At 48.3% G+C, this 17,289-nt stretch overlaps 1 protein-coding gene across 1 annotated transcript in view; it reads right to left on the bottom strand.

Moving 5' to 3' along the window:
* The window catches only part of XXYLT1 (xyloside xylosyltransferase 1), a 173,198-nt gene that overhangs the window by 63,778 nt on the left and 92,131 nt on the right, over positions 1 to 17,289 (bottom strand). The window contains exon 3 of the mRNA XM_027537931.1: positions 9,496 to 9,628. Coding sequence (XP_027393732.1) covers positions 9,496 to 9,628 — 133 coding nt within the window. The remainder of the gene's footprint in view (positions 1 to 9,495; positions 9,629 to 17,289) is intronic.

The raw sequence follows: 17,289 nt of genomic DNA, 5'->3' as shown, positions 1-17,289 counted from the left end.
TTATGCTCTCTGAGGACCCTGGGCTTCATTTATTAAGGGAGGCAGTGTTTCCTTATAGGGCCAAGGGGGATCAAGGGGAACCAGAGAAGCAGCCTAATGGACTGGCACTCACTCCACGCTTTCTGATAGTAATGAAGCCCCACAAGCAGCTCCCTGACCTCATATTTCTGAAGCCCATCTGGACAGCAAGCCTCATAATGAGTGTTCACTATAGAGGCATGGACAGGTAGATTATTATATGGGAAGCAATTCTGGTTCCTTGCATCTCCTTTTACAAACAGTGATAGAAAAATCTTGAAGACAGGAATGCTGGGGATGGCTAGGTCCCTGGATCAAAGTGCTCCTATGGGCAGCTCCTGGATATGGGGGGTCAATTCTGCCCCCTCCAAACAAAAGATCATAGGAATGCTCTACGATTAACAGTTAACGGCCCGTAGTCACCCAATGCAAGGGTAGGAGCTAAGGGGTTCATTCCAAACTCCGGTCCAGGTGAAACGCCTGATATTTCTGCAGTATCAGTTCTGCAGTCAACCTCGAGGCAGAGGGCCTCAGGGCTAACTATCCATTTCAACCACCTGCAGAAATGCAGTCATGTGGCTGAAATGTGTGCCCAAGGTGGCCGTGAAGCCATACTGAAATTCCCCTCACGTGGAGCCAGTCACGCCTAACTCAGCCCTTTTCACACTGTTTGTCACAGAAAGTCCCTCTGGTACATGTGTCACCATGAATCAGCTATGCTATTTTGCCTTTTTTTCCCCAGGAAGATGCTTACAGATAAGTCTTTTTTTGCTGCCTAGATTACAAAGGAGGATTTCTCAAGAAGATGTTTATCTGGCAAAAGAAACAAGTAGTAATGCAAAAAAGGACAGCCTGTCATCCTTTGCTGGGCTTCTTGCCAACCAGGGCCCCCAGAGGAGCCATCCAGGGTAGTGGTCCTGCCAATGGGGCTGCCAGCTTCTGGAGCACAGGGTCGAGTTTCTCTCTCCTGCTCAGCCAGGCCCACGGCCATAGCCTGCCGGGGAGTTTTCCATCTGTGAACAGGGCCAGGTCCATCTAAGCATGCTTTCTGGAGGCTATACCTGCACAGCAAACCCCAGTGCCCTCCCAAGAGACCTTTCAGAAGAAAGACAGAAACATCACATATATACACACATACACGCCTTAGAATTCTGACAGCAGACTATGAAACTGAGGATGACATGGGCACAGAGTAAAGTTCCCAGTCCCTACAGTAAAGCTTCTTTGTGGTTCATCCAAGGGAAACCTCTAAACAGCAGCAGCAACTTGGAGTTTGCATTTTGGGTGTTTGAGTCTTTACTGAATTCCAACCGCCCATCTCCCTCACATTATAATCTCCTTGAAAGCAGGAACCATGTGATCTACCTCATAATTCCTCAAAGCTCGTAATCTTGTGGTTCACACATGATGAACCCAATAAAAACTGAGAATAACAATGCCACGGATTGTCTCTAAAAAGAAAATAAAAGCGATTTCTATAAAAACACCAGCGATGGGCCTATGGACTCTTACTTAAGAACTGGTTAACACATTGTTGAGGAAGTCCCCTCTTATTAAACAATGTCTTGTATTCAGTAAAAATCTACTGTGTGCCGGGTACCTGGACTGCACCCTCCAAAGTGAGCATGCAAGTTGGCCCCGCCCATCTGCCCTTTCATTTCCTCACTCATTCTTCCCATGACATGTGTGTCAGGCACCCTGCCATGGATCTGACTGATTCAGTAGTGCCAGAGGACTCATACTGCCCAGGGTGACACAAGAGCTGATATGAGCCGTGTTTTCAGAGAAGGGAAGTCCCTCACATGGTCCCCACCAGGACCTCATCTCAGCCTGGGTGCTCAGCCTTCAGGAGCCTCCCTGACTCCATGACCTTCAGATGACATTGGATATTCACAACTTCCCCGGGGGGCACAACCATCAGAGAAGAAATAATTACATTAACAGTAACACAGTTCCACTTGGGTTTTCTGTATGCAGCTTTTTCCTTTTAAAATACATTTTCCCAATGTTGCCATTAAAAATAATAATCTTGTAATATTTTTATCTCTACCACAGAGCAGGTATTCTTCTCTCCTTTTATTAGTGACTCCTGAAGGGGCTACATCACTGCTGCCGGGTTACACGGGCTCCGCAAAAGCAGTCAGCCTTGTCTTCTAACTCCCAGGGATGAAGGAATACAAGGCTTCTTCATCAGCCACTATTTTAAAAGCTGGCAGGCTTTTCTCTCTGTACTCAGATTTAACTCTAATAGAAACTGACAGGTTCAATCTTGGTTAATTTTTTTTAAAAAACACAAGAACAAGAGCCAAGAAATTCATCCTCAGGTGTCAGCAGAAAGATGAAAATCTACTCTCTTTCATCCGCAAGTCGTAGCTTACTCATCCTGAAATGATGGTGGTGGCAGAGTTACCTTATAATGCAGCGTTTCATGCCTGGTGAACAATGGACCTGGATTTATATGGGCTGTAAAACCTTCCAGACAAGACCGCCACGTTAACATCCCGACGTAAGACAATCTGGAGAGGGACGGAAAATGTCACTTGGCTAGACGTCAGAGCTGTGTCTGTCTGTTTTCCTCCCTCATATAAACTGATTTCAGGACAAGGAACTTGAAGACAAAATGACACCATGAGTTCACACAACCTCTCAGCTCCATATCCAGAAACGAGCACATGGAATTTTTTTTTTAATGATAAATTTAAAATGATATTTACCAATGAAATGGTTTGCTGACTGGGTTTTCTTGAAAATAATGGGAGTGTCTGGGAAGGGGCGGTAAGAGAAGATAGATAGGGATAAAGATGATGTAAGGTTGGCTCAGGGTTGATAATTACTAAAACTCCATGAATATTATAATACTAAAGCACCTAGAGTACTACATGATTCTGTCTACCTGTGTCTATGTTAGAAGCTTTCCAAGATAAAACATAAAAAAATACATATTGGGAGACTAGCAATGTCTAATACAGGAATACTGAGTTAGGGATAAGGATGGCCAAGACATGCTGTTTAGTGAATAAAGAAAGATGCACAAGGGTATATAAAGTATGAGTCCACTTACATACACACCACTGATAAATCTGTAGAAAATTTCTGGAAAAATAATCATCTTTGTATACTGCTTGAATTTTTAATGAAAAATTAGTCTTATATTTTTTTAAATTCAAGGAATGCAGCAGAGGAAGGAAAATAGTGGGGGTGAAAAATGAGACAAACATGTCCATGGACAAGAAACCACTGGAGCCAAGGGCTGGCGTCCAGAAGCAGGTAGTGGCCAGAGGTTCACTCTCAGTGGGGCACTGAAATGCCCGCCAGGCCCCCAGGCAGGCTCCCGGTGTGAAACAGGGGACAGGCGCCTGCCCCAGCGGCCTGTCCTCCTCACGCCCCCGCCCTTCCTCCTCTGCTGTGATCTTCGGCACACAAACCTTCTGCCTCTTTGAGCTCCTGGTTTCTGACAGAGGCATGTTAACATTTCACTCCATTATTGTGGACTCACTGTTTTCTCCTGGCAATACTGTCTGTTTCTGTTTTGCAAATACCTTATATTGCTTCTCCTGGAGAAGGCAATGGCACCCCACTCCAGTATTCTTGCCTGGAAAATCCCATGGACGGAGGAGCCTGGTAGGCTACAGTCCATGGTGTCGAAAAGAGTCGGACAGGACTGAGCGACTTCACTTTCACTTTGCTTAGGGTATATTGTTAAAGTATAAAACCCGCCTGCATAGATTCTAAATTCCTGATGGTGCTTTTCTCAAGGGATGGAGAAGAACACAGAACCCTAGCTGCATGGAGTCCAGGAAAGAAAGTCTCCAGCCTTTTTGTCTTCCATAAAGGGAGGCAGGCTTATATAGCAGGAAATTTCTCAAATATAGGAAGGGGGTACAGATGCTGTTTTTGTTGTTGTTTAGTTGCTAAGTCATGTCTTTACTCTTTGCAATCCCATGGACTATAGCCTGCCAGGCTCCTCTGTCCATGGGATTTCCCAGCAAAAATAATGGAGTAGGTTGCCATTTCCTTCTCCAGGGAACCTTCCCAACCCAGGGATGGAACCTGTGTCCCCTGCAATGGCAGATTCTTTACCACTGGGCCACCCAGGAAGCCATGACAGATGCTGCTGCTGCTGCTGCTAAGTCGCTTCAGTCGTGTCCGACTCTGTGCGACCCCATAGACGGCAGCCCACCAGGCTCCCCCGGCCCTGGGATTCTCCAGGCAAGAACACTGGAGTGGGTTGCCATTTCCTTCTCCAATGCATGAAAGTGAAAAGTGAAAGTGAAGTCGCTCAGTCGTGTCCGACCCTCAGCGACCTCATGGACTGCAGCCCACCAGGCTCCTCCATCCATGGGATTTTCTAGGCAAGAGTACTGGAGTGGGGTGCCATTGCCTTCTCCGATGACAGATGCTGAGAAGCCAAAATACCAACACTAATTATGCTAAATTATCAGTTGCTCCAGCTTTACATACCATGAGGGAGCTGAACCTCACAGGTTAAGTGACCTCCCTAAGGTCACAGAACTATGTGCCTGAATGGGATTGGATAAAGTTGCTATCGCAAATAAGAAGTGCTAGTCTGTGCCAGATACACTGTCTAATTTAGCCTTCAATCAACTTCACCATATATAGTATTATACAGTACTGCTATAATCTCCAGGTCTCAGCTAAAGAAACTAAAACTCAGAGAGGTCAGGAAACTCGCCCAAGGTCACACAGCCATGAGTGGCAGAGGTGGTGTCAGTCCCTGTCCTCCCCTCCTACTTCTGTGCTAGTCCTCACTTCCTTCCCAACATCCCTGACAGCCCTTCTCCAGTGCTAGGAATGGGAAAAAGAGGCCTGAAAGTAAGTTAGACACTTTTATTTCAAGCATCTGGAAAGAGGTTAGGCCGCCACAAATGCTATCAATAAAAACCACAAGACCTAAAAACGTAGAAGAGTAGACACCATTAAAATATAAACCGCAAAAGCAAATTCCTGCCTGGTGTCATTATCAGCAGTTGACAGGATTTGCCTGCTGCTTCCACCTCATGGTGGGTTTGGGCTCAAACCAGCATACAGCCAGCCAATGGAGCCAGGAGAGAATGAACCAGAAGCCCGTGGCCCGCAATAAAAAGCTACCATTCAACAGCTCCTCAGGTGGCCAGCCTCAAGACAGAGTGACCGTGACCAATGGCTGCTACCCCAGCTCCTCAACACACACACTCTCACTCACTCACTCCAGGCTCAGCAGGAGCCCTGTGGCCTGAAGCTAAGCCACTGCCGGGCTTCCTAGCTCCAGGGGCCTACCCAACTACCCACAGTCTGGCCCTGGCTCCTGCAGAGGGCTGGGTGAACCTCAGGCCTGGTGTCTCCTGAAGACTCTGAAGGCTGCCCCTCAACCTCCCACCTTCCCACTGGTTTCCCGCTTCCATACCCTTTGTTCCCATTCACTCAAGGATGTTATAGAAAAGCCAGATCACTCTCCGTTGCTAAAAAGGGGGGTTCTAACACCTGAGTAGGGGTAGAACTACCAAATGTAGAAAAAAAGAAGGGAAGAAAGGAAAGGAAACCTGTAGGATACCCAGCTACATTTCAATTTCATATAAACAATACTTGTTTTATGTAAGTATATCCCCTTACAACATTTGGGTTATACTTACATAAAGCAGTTGTTTGTTGTTTATCTGAAATTTATTTAACCGGGCATCCTGTATTTTAACTGGCAACCATATCTGTTGTGGGTGGGGTAGAGTAGGAGGTATATGGAACAACAAATCAGCTGGAGAGGAAAACACTAAGGGAGCTACGATGATGAAGGTGGGAAGGAGGAAGCGTTCTTTACCCAGAGTCTCTTTTACACCAGAAACTTCCATGCGTTTTATTTCATTTGAGCGTTTCAGCAATTCTGTGTATTAGACATATCTATCCCCACTTAGAGGTGAAAACACAGAAGTTCAGAGAATCAACCGACTTGCACAGTGCCACATGGGTAATTCGTGAAAGGCAGGACTATAATCCATGGTTTCTGAGTATAATCTGAGTCATTTCTTCTATGTATGGCTGCTCTGCCAAGTGATACACCCTTATGATTTTTATAGGTTATGCACAAACAGGGTCTAACAGTTTTCTTTACTTTTCCAATACACTCATAAGGAAGAAAATGCTCAATGGCATCCTGGATTAACACGTATTTGAAACACAGCTATTTATGACTAGAAAGCACTAGACCCTTCTCTACTTATTCCAACTAACCACACTGCCTAACTAACTAGAGTTTCCTAGCAAAGAAGAAGAGAAAGAATCAAGAAAGGAAGGACAATGTTCCACCCAAGATGACCACTGCTCCCCAGTTTTCAGATGAGGAAAGTCATGAGACATTTGACTCAACAAAATTTTACAGGGGCCCAAGAGGAAAAGGGTCCTTAATCAAAATGCTAGCATCCCATGAGACATCATTTTCTAGAACACACAGCTGACGTGGTGCTATGTTTGGGGCGGCGGGGGGGATTGTTTTTTTAAAAAGCTATTTGTCAAAAGTACAGTGGGAAATACTTTCTCTTCCAGCCCCTCAAGCTTCTAACATTCATGGCACACAATCAAAGGGAAACAGCCATAAAAATGACTTAATATGTGCCTTTTTTGAAGTATAGTAACTCTCGGACAAGTGACTATAAAAATAACACAGCTGAGAAGGTCTAGATTTATTTCTGCTTAGTGAATTTCCAGATCAGAATGCGCTCTGTTCATCAGCTAAGTTTGCTTTTGTGCCATTTGGTTTCTAAATTTTCCTTTCTTTGCACAGATGCTAACAGATTCTGTTTATGATAAAACCTTGCCCACCTCACAGTCTACAGGCCAGTTCCTGGGGGAGGACCGGGTGCCTACAGAGGAAGGCAGACGGCCACGGGGGATTCCCCACCAGCTACACCAGCCCCGTCTACGGAGATGGGCCTGAAGCTGTTCTGGGGGGCCTGGCTCTGCCAGCCCTGGTTCAGGCCTTGTTTACTCCCCTGCCTTCATTCCCCCCTCCCTATAAACACTCACACCCGGGCACAGACTGCAGAGTGGCAGACAACTAACACTCGGTCTTTAGGGCTACTGGAGCCTCCAGTTTTCTTACGGAAGATGGCAAAAAACCACAGTTCCCTGCCCCGGCCAGCACCAAATGCTCCCAGCCCAAGCATGAGACAGAAGGCAAGTATCAAATTACTCAGAGCCGGTGGGGACAGATCAGCACAGGGCAGTCACTGCAGACTTAATTATCAGAGGTCTTTAGAAACATTTCGGCTGGAAGGGGATGGAAGAGGGGAAGAGGAAGTAAAAGACTTTTCATTTCTGTTGCTTCTGACAGACTGAGCCCTACAAACAGGGCATCTTCTGGACTTTATCACCAGCCCGGCTACAGGAGTCTCCTCTGTCTCATGTCATGATGCAGAATGAAGGATTCTGAAGATGAAGAAAACTCAATTTCATTTTGGATCTAAAATCTTTCAAACATTTCCTTTGAAAAGCCTAATTAAACTGATTTTCGATTTCACTGTTTCTAAAATCTCTGATGTACAGAAAAGATAAATTCTGGCCAATACCATTTAAGTTAAGCATGATCAGGTTTTCATCTGTATTGCATGAGAAAAATTCCAAACCATGGCTTGAAGGCCTCACATCTCTAATTGTACTTAATAGTCAGCCTGGTTTAACGATCCTCGGGGCACGGGCCCTGTGTAGAGGTGAGGAATTCACCAGCTGACAAGCAACCTCAGGATGAGCAAAGATGACTCGGAAATGGCGAGGGTCAGAAGGGCTGGGATCACAAATGCCAGGGCCAGAGGACGGTGGTCTCAGAGCCCACCTGCTCCCACCCTCAGATGGCAAGGCCAAGCGTGGTGACCAAGCTGGGACTAGCACATAGGACATCCGACTCTTGGTTCAGTGTTCCTTCCACCTCCTCCCCTGGTTAAACCAACAACCACAGACCTAACATACGCCTTGTGTGAAGGTGAAGGAAGGGGGTAGGAAGGGGTGGGGCTGTGCTGCTGTGAGTGCAAGTCACAGAGTGAAGTCTCCTCTTCCCCACCCACAGCAGAGTAAGGGGCTCTACTGCGTGACTCCAGGGCAACCTGTGAGAGGATTATGTAAGGGAAACAGCCCACCTGGCCCAGGAGTTATCCACTCACTCAGGGGCCTTGCAGGAATTTCCTGTTATGTGATCTGGGTCTTGCAAATAACTACAACCCAGCCAAGGCTGTCACTCTCCTCTCTCTGAGAAATGTGTGTTCTTGAGTCACTAGTTGTCCTGCGGCTCTCCAAAGACTGGGCCTGGCTCTGAGAATGCCCACTGGGAGTCAACATGAGGGTATGCACTGAGAACCAAGGGTAGGCCAGCTCAGGGGGCAGCAAAACCCCAGCTCCAGGCTCTGGGGGAGCCATGGCTCTGCCCAGAGGAGGAACAGTCAGCAATGTGGAAGTCTCTGTACCCAGGGTCATGGGCCTGATTTATAATGAAAACCTGCAGGTGCTTCTGCCTTTCCTTCTCTTTTTAAATGTTTTTAAATGGTAAGACATATATTACACACAAAGGAATACACACAAACACATGCACAGCCCCTCAAGTGGAGCACAAAGCACTGCAGCCAACCAGGAGCAATGCCCACCCGTGTCCACGCCCCTCCCATTCCCCCACCCACTCCGCAGGTAACTGTCACGCTGCCGTTTGGGGCCATCATTCCTTGGTTTTCCTTATGACATTTACCACTTGCATTTACATCCCTAAACAGTACAGTTTAGTCTTGCCTATCAGTGCACGTAGGTACCTGTCTGCTCATTTTTATTTCAAGTACTCAACTGGATGAATGTATTATATTTATCCATTCTGCTGTCTATGAGCATTAAGCTGTTTTCAGTTTGGGCTACTAGAAATGATGCCACAATGAATACTCTTGAACGTGTCTCCGGGTTCTCAGTGCTGGAGTTTCTCTATGCTGAGCACCTGATAAGGAAAACACTATATATAGAATAAGAACACACTCTTGACTCGACTGGTCGATGCCAATCTGTGCACGAAAGCTGTGCGGCCTCTCCCTCCCTGAAAAACACTGACAAACCTGCTCCCCCTACACAGAGGAGGGCTTTCTGGTGACTCAGAGGCCAAGAAAACTTAGTTCATCACCAGACAAGCAAGTTAAAGCTGCATCTCGACACCTCCACTGTAAGACAGAGCCTGAGATTTTAACATTCTGAGCTGAACCAGAACCCAAATGGCTGGGCTTTCCACAAGAAAAAATGTCACCAACTGTCCCAAATGAATGAGGTAAGTAAGCATCTATGGTCTTGGTACAGACCCCCGCTGCCCAAACTATTTACTGTAAACAATAAGTACAAAAGTGTCCCTAAGATGTTGAGTGCAGAAAGACGGCAGACCCGTGGATCCCATCTGCGGAGGGTGGGGGGTGGGGGCGGTTAAGAGGCAGGGAGGGTCCCTGGAGCTGCAGGCCAGCTGCCCCCACGCACCTGTACACGGGCTGCATCTCCCGTGCTATGCCAATGATGGCGCCTGGCAGGAAGTTGTCGAACTCCTCAAACAATTCCCGGATGTTGGTCTTGTACTTGAGGTCTAGGTCCAGCTGAATTATCCGCAGGATCTCTGGAGGAAAGACCAATACAACAATGAGACAGAGACATACCTCCCGGGAGGCTCAGTCATTGACAGAGAATGAAGTGAAAGGTGCAGCGAGTGTACTGGATTATTCTTGCTATCACCAAATAATGCAATGACACCACCAGAACACCACCAGAACAAAGGCCCTTCATCTACCAGCAACCCCTGACTCACTAGAAGCCTTCACAGAGGAAGACAACAGCCTCATTGCTTCCCTTCTGGTTGCAGACATCCACTGTAAAACTAGGCAACCAAATTCTCGAGTTTAGATGACTGTCTTGGTGCTTCTCTCTGCGGTACAGGTATTAAATGACCCATAAGTCATTGTTGCCTCAGCTTCTTATTACTATTTCTGCAAACCTAGATATGTGTGGGGTTAGGATGCTGACCCAGACAGAACCAGCTAAAAGACCTCAGATGCTGTTATGTTTTTAATCCACTGTCTGAAAGACTAACTCAGCTATAATTAGACAGACACCTGGCTCATAAGAGCTGTTTGCTCCCATTGCTCCCAGATGACTGAGGAGTGAGAAGGTAGGAGAGAGGTGCTGAGCTCATTCTCCATCCTTCATCCAGTGGGCCTATTGGAGAGTCTGGGCCAGCAGTGCCAGCAGGGGATCACACATCAGGCTGACTGGGCCCTGCCCTCAGGGAAGGACACAAAAACAGAGAAACGGTACCTAGTGCTGATGTGACATGGAAGAGGGGCCTCTCAGGGTCAAGTGATGATGGACAGTAAGTACTCTGTCCTAAGGGAAGCCCTGGCCTGGGAATCAGACCACGTGAGAGCAGATTCCAGTTCTGCTTGCCGATTAACTCTGTGATCCTGGGCAAATTATTTCACTTCTCTAAACTTCAGTTGTTTCATTTGCTGAAGTGCATATGATATGATGTGGCTGGTGAGGCTGTGATGCCGAGAAGACTAGACAACAGGTAGGGAACATCATCCAGGCTGTAGGCGCCACAGGAAGCCAGGGTCTGGAGAGGAGGGAACTTGCTAGAGCTTGAGGCAGTCAAGGAAGACTTTTGGCAGACAAGGAGTGGTGAAGAAAGAGCACCAGGTGCCCGCCTTGGCTCTCCACCAGCCCTTCACCAGCCCAGATGCAGAGCATGGGGCTGTCAGGACCCACAGCCCATGGAGACTCCCTAAAGACAGGGACTCCATCTTTGGCATCTCAGCCTCCATCCACTCACAGTGCAGGGCTTGACATTCAGTAAATGCTCAGGAACAACTGTGGAATTCAACAGCCATTATCTAGTTTCTGGAGAAATCACAACTTATGATTCAAGAAAAGCTGATTCAGTAGTCCCTGTTCTATTTTCCTTTGTGATGCAGAAACAAAACCTTAGTTGACATCCCATGTGAGTTTTCTGAAAACAGTAGGTGAGCATCCAGCTGCCCAGGCCAGAGGGCAATGGGCTGCTTCTCGGGCCCCTGAAGGAAGGGGGTGGAGGAGAATGGGCCCAGGCCAGTGTGGACCCAACGGTCAGCTTTCCTTTGCACTGCCCACACACACATAAATGTGAGCAAAACTGTTGCATCCTGCACTAAACTCAGCAATCACAATAGCCACCACCTAGAAGTCGGGAAGGGTCCTGGAGGGCAGGAAGCCCTTGTGGGGAGGGTGATGAGCCTGGAGCCTGGAGGGCTGGAAGCCCTTATGGTGACGTGGCTGCCTCCTGAGAAGCTGCTCTAAACCAGGACAAGAGAGGCTACAGGGCAGAGTCTCAGGGCCCCTGCTGCTCTCAGAGGTGGCCCTGGACAACAGAGGGGAGGAAGCTGATGGTGACCTTCAGGAAGGACACTGTATCCCAGGAGAGAATGTCCAGGCGTGAGTAGCAACCATCAAGACGTCATGATGGGCGGCCCCGCCACACACACCCGCTCCAGCCACTTCTAACCTGTCTACTGGTGCATCCCCTGCACCCTGAGTTCCCTCATCCAAGGTCTCAGGCAGCTCTTTCACAAGATAGAGCAGAGCCCTCATGAGACAGGGGCAGGGGGGCACCATCACCCAAGCAGAGAAAGCACAGTATCACGGGAGGGGGAGGTGGGAGGCCTCAAGGATCTGGTGCTAGTTTCGTGGCGTCCTCAGGGCTGTGAAAGAAGAGGAACTCTCATTCATGGCCCTAGGAGACTTCCAATAATATGAGCAATGGCCACAAAAGAAGAACACTTTCTCTGAGTGGTTTCTGAGTGTCCAGTATTATTACACAGGCAATAGTTTTAGTTCTCAAAACCACCCAATGAAAGTGGAGTTATTCCCACGTTTAGATGAAGGACCAGAGGCTTCTTGTTATAGTTCAGTCGCTAAGTGGTATCTGACTCTTTGTGACCCTGTGGACTGCAGCATGGCAGGCTCCTCTGTCCTTCACTATCTCCCAGAGTTTGCTCAAATTCATGTCCATTGAGTCCAACCAATGCTATCCAACCATGTCATGCTATCCAACCATCTCATCCTCTGCAGCTCCCTTCTTCTCCAGCCCTCAATCTTGTCCACCATCAGGGTCTTTTCCAATGAGTAGACTCTTCACATCAGGTGGCTCAAGTATTAGAGCTTCAGCTTCAGCACCAGTTCTTCCAATGAATGTTCAGAGTCGATTTCCTTTAGGACTGAATGGTTTGATCTCCTTGCTGTCCAAGGGACTCTTCAAGCATCTTCTCTAGCACCACAATTTGAAAGCATCAATTCTTCGGCACTCAGCCTTCTTTATGGTCCAACTCTCACATCCATACATGACTACTGGAAAAACCATAGCTTTGACTATACGGAATGTTGTCAGCAAAGTGATGTCTTCGCTTTTAAAAGTTAAAAACAATAGCTCAAGTCCTTCAACCAACAAGTGTCAGAGCTGGGATCTGAACCTAGGCTGGCTTGACTTGAAAGCCCAGCACTCTCTCCCCAGTAGAGCCTGATTCTTCTCTGAGGAAAGAGGAGTTCAGGGAGGCAGATTTTGGCACCGGTGCTACCCGCACAGAGGCTGGGAGCACACAGAGGTGCCAAAGACCTTGATAGACAAAAACCAGAGTGACAGCCTGGCCAAATGGGAACTACATGGAGGTCCTCTACAGAAAGGTAGTTCACTGTAAAGAAATTCCTGATAGAGGGGCCATTCAGTCTGTCAGTCATTCTTCCTTGAAAGCCTACCATGTGCTGTGTGTGTTCTCTGGTTTTTCAAGATCATATAAATCCCACTTAATCTGCCTGAAGCAGCCGGAACACCTCCTTACCTGGCCTGTCCGGACAGGCCCTGGGCAGAGGGCAGAGCTCAAGGACATGAGATGTCTCTTGAGGAGACCCAGTTCCTGCACTTGGCCAGAGCCCTGGCCTTGTTTTAATACACCTGTCAATAAATCTGAGCACACTCCCAGTCCTTCAAGGAATGACTGGGAGTGAACTTGGAAAGATCACATACGGCCATAAGATACGTGAATGTGAGATGCTTTGATATATTTTGTAACTCCTCCTTGGTAAAGCGCCTTTCAGGAAGGGTTTGCTTAAAATTGGGAACACTTCTTTAAAGAGAGCCTTCACCACATGAGGTAAAGGCTTCCACCTGATTAGGAAGGAAAGAGACAGCAGTGCCAGCATGAAGTGACCCCTTCACACCAATGTGAAAGGCTGACCTGGTTGTCACCTTGCAGATCGAGGCAGGAGGACACGCCCTTCTATTCAAGGAGACCGACCGCCCCCTGAGCACAGCCCGCTCTATCGTGTAGGCACTGTCCAGGCAGTTGTCCTTTTATGCAATTGTGAAGTCAGATGCCAAGTTGTAAATGTCGCTGCTGAAAAGAGGAAGATGCTTACCAGGAATGCTGGAATTCATTAGGATGAGATTTGATTTTTTTTAAAGGGCCCTGTTTCTCTGGCATTTGATATAGTCATCTCTCTATGGGAATTACATCCAGAAGGTTTTACACATAATGTTGAAAGTTGTGCTGAGGATGAAACTAGGGTGATACGTGGAAGTGGCAACCAGTGATGGCCCAGAGAAGATGCTGGTTGGAGGACAGCTGCAATGACTGCAGCAGGACCACTGAAATTTAAGGTATAAATGAACGAGATAATTGCCCCCAAAGCAAAGAGAAGATGAAATCTATAAAACATGGGGGAGGATGCCTGAGCAAAAGGAAGACTGTTGTTCAGTCGCTAAGTTATGTCCGACTCTTTATGACCCCATGGACTATAGCCCATCAGGCTCCTCTGGCATGGATTGCCATTTCCTCTTCCAAGGGATCTTCCTGACCCAGGGAGAGAACCCATGTCTCCTGAATTGGCAGGTGGATTTTTTACCACTGAGTTATCAGAGAAGCCCCGAAGAAGGACTGCTGCTGCTGCTGCTGCTGTTGCTAAGTCGCTTCAGTCGTGTCCAACTCTGTGCGACCCCACAGACGGCAGCCCACCAGGCTCCCCCGTCCCTGGGATTCTCCAGGCAAGAACACTGGAGTGGGTTGCCATTTCCTTCTCCAATGCATGAAAGTGAAAAGTGAAAGTGAAGTCGCTCAGTCGTGTCTGACTCTTTGCAACCCCATGGACTGCAGCCCACCAGGCTCCTCCGTCCATGGGATTTTCCAGGCAAGAGTACGTGGGGTGCCATTGCCTTCTCCAAAAGAAGGACTAGTCATCTATAAAACCCAAAAGAATGGCTAGCATCTAAGGCTGGTTGAATGTCCACCATGTCAGAATTCCATGAGAAGACAGCAAAAAGGTAGAGGACAGAAAAATCGAGGATAACAGATTTGAAAAGAAAACCCAATAATAACTGAGGCCATTGTACAGATGGAGAAACTGAGGACCAAAGAAGGAGGACCTGTCAGGGATCACACAGTCCAGCTAAGTGGCAAAGCTGATCTCAGAACTCAGGTTTTCTGACTCCCTAAGTGATGCACTCATGTTAACTAGCCCTCCTCCCCCCACTCCCAGCACAAGCCATGAAATCTTAGGGAGCAGAAGTCACTGTGTAATGGACCAGAAGGTTATATACAAGACTTGCCAGACACCCCACACAATTTGCTCGTGAAGGATTAGCATATTATCCCATGAAAATATAGACCTGAAGATAAATAAGTAGTAGCCAAAGAAAGAAAAGAGATTTCTATGATGCCCACAGTTTGTAGTCAACTTGTGGGAATGGGAAAATGGCTCTCTGTATTCTCATATTAACATCAGGCAGGGATTTAAACAAATCTTTTTAGTTGCTGAGTCACATCTGACTCTTGAGACCCCATGGACTGTAGGTCGCCAGGCTCCTCTGTCCATGGGATTTCCCAGGCAAGAATACTGAGTGGGTTGCCCTTTCCTTCTCCAGGGGATCTTCCCCACCCAGGGTTTGAACCTGGGTCTCCTGCATTACAGGCAGATTCTTTACCTTCCTTGCAAATAAATCTTTACATTCCTCTAAAAACACACCTTGAGCTGTGTTAAATTCAAAGGGGGGCGGGAACCTGACTCAGCATCCAGGAGCGGACTAAACTCAGTGCCTGGTGTGAGAGACACAGCAACCAGCAGTCCAACACTGTCTGCTCCATGCCTAGCATCCTCTGTTCCAATCAAACCTGTGCATGCCTGGGAACGTGTTTGCTGCGACATCCAATTAGGTGAGGGGCATTCCAACCAGTCCCTCAGACTTAATATCTGTTTAAATCACAAAAACTGAAGTGTCAGTGTGTGCCTAGGTCATGTTCTCAGGTATAAGGAGGCCTGGCTCGTGTGTTACGAAGGGGCCAGTGTGAGCACCTCGTGTTCTAGGAACACACTTGTGGCTGCTCGTCCTCCTCAGATGAGTTCAGCTCCCTGAGGCTGGTGGCCCAGGCCTCTCCGTAAACAATGGCTCAGCAGCTTGAGCTTTAAACGCTAGTGTCCATGAGGATGACAGCCCCGGCGAGCTGGCCTGGGCCACTCCAGGAAACGGAAGAACTGCTGCCTACAAGGAACAGATCACATGATGAACATGTGATCACAAGACAGGATCCACTGAATATGTCAACTCAAGCTGGGGGAAGATGCTCAGAACCTGGGTGGCTTTCTGGTCTAAGACACTTCCTCTTGAGCCTCAAGTCCAGAGGATAAAGTAAACAGTGGGGTGCCATCTTCACAAGGGAACAGGTCTGCTCTCCTTACCCTCTCATGATCCAGTTACAGGTTAACAGAGTGGTACCACTTGGTTCTAACAAGCTGGAAAAAGAAAGACAAGATCCCAAGTGCTGGCTCAAAATGTGCTTTCATGACCTTCAAACCCCCGTTACCGCACCACCCTGGCCCTGGCCGGCACTGAGGAGGATCTGATTGTTGTTCTTGGGGTTCAGGAGGTCCACCCCTGCTTCTGTGTCGGAGGCCCTGAGCGCCAGCCTGGCTGGACAGTAGGGTCAATTCCTCGGCACGAGTGCCTGCAGAAGGCAACGTCCACGGCCTTACAAGCAGCTGGGAGGTTCCCAAGTCAATGTTCCCCACTGGAAACTGGCTTGGGACAGATCAGCATCAGCCTCCAATTAAGCCGGCCACAAGGCATGTCATCTGATCATGGATGGAATTACAGCCCAGGGTGAGTAATTAAGGACAGCCCCAAACAAAGGATTTAAAAAAAAAAAAAAAAACCTCCTTTCCTCCCCCTCCCTTCTCCTATCCCCAGAAACAATAGACACATCTTAACACATACAAAATAACAGAGGTCAGGAAATGCTGAAGAGATAAGATGTGCTTAGTTATGTAAGCACCGGCCCCCATCCTGGGCAGCAGACAGGCCTTCTCCCGGGCAGATGAACCAAGCAAGTGCATTCTCTCCTTTTCTGAAAGCTCTGAAAGTACATCAGGGCTTTCCCAGAGATAAAGATTTATAACCCATCAGAGGGCTTTCACCTCACAACATCAGCCCAAGCTTTCCACCAACTGGGAAGGGGCCCGGGGAGGAAGGGAAATTATGACAAGCCCGAGCTACGCAGGGCATCATGAGCTGGGGACCTGGAAGCAGCTGCTCTGGAAGAGGGCCCTTTCCCACTGTCTGCTTGGCAAGATTGCAGCAATTTGCCACCTGCTTTATCATCCTCTGGAGCTTGTTAACTGCTGCTCAGCAGCACCTCTGACCTGCAGGGGTCAAAGGGCAGCTGAAAGGGGTGGAAACTTCCTCCAAGGGTAAGAGGCTCCTGACCAGGGAGGGGAGGAGAGAGTCTGCAAGTGCCACACCAGCCACACCAACCGAGCTTCTTTCGCTAGAGGGTGTCAGGCCATGCTTGATGGAAGGCCTGCCGTCATGTTGCACAGACCCAGCTGTGTCCCTGAGGGGGCCCGAGGGTGGAACAGGCTGGGGTGGTTCTCACATCCAACAGGGAACTTGGGTCCCCTCCCAGCAGGGTTTTTACCCACCCTGCAGAGCTCCTTCTCCATCCGCTTTGCCATGCAGGGCCCAGCTGCAGGACAGCTGGCTCACTATGGGCATAGCTGGCACAAAGGAACACAGTGGAACATGCCAAGGGGCCAAGGGCCCAGATTGCTGGGGCTCCTCCAGCCTGGTCAGCCAAACACTCCCTCCCTCCCTCGGGAGGCCTGTGCCAGGCCCACGCTGGGGCTTTACAACCACTGCCTCAGCTCACAAACCTCCACTCTGCTCTGCCTGGCGGGTATCGGGACCTCCCATCTTCAAGTGAGGAT

The sequence above is a fragment of the Bos indicus x Bos taurus genome, chromosome 1, assembly GCF_003369695.1.
Source record: "Bos indicus x Bos taurus breed Angus x Brahman F1 hybrid chromosome 1, Bos_hybrid_MaternalHap_v2.0, whole genome shotgun sequence".
NCBI classification, from domain to species: domain Eukaryota; kingdom Metazoa; phylum Chordata; class Mammalia; order Artiodactyla; family Bovidae; genus Bos; species Bos indicus x Bos taurus.
The sequence above is the reverse complement of the archived record's forward strand: the minus strand, read 5'-3'. Positions and strand labels throughout refer to the sequence as shown.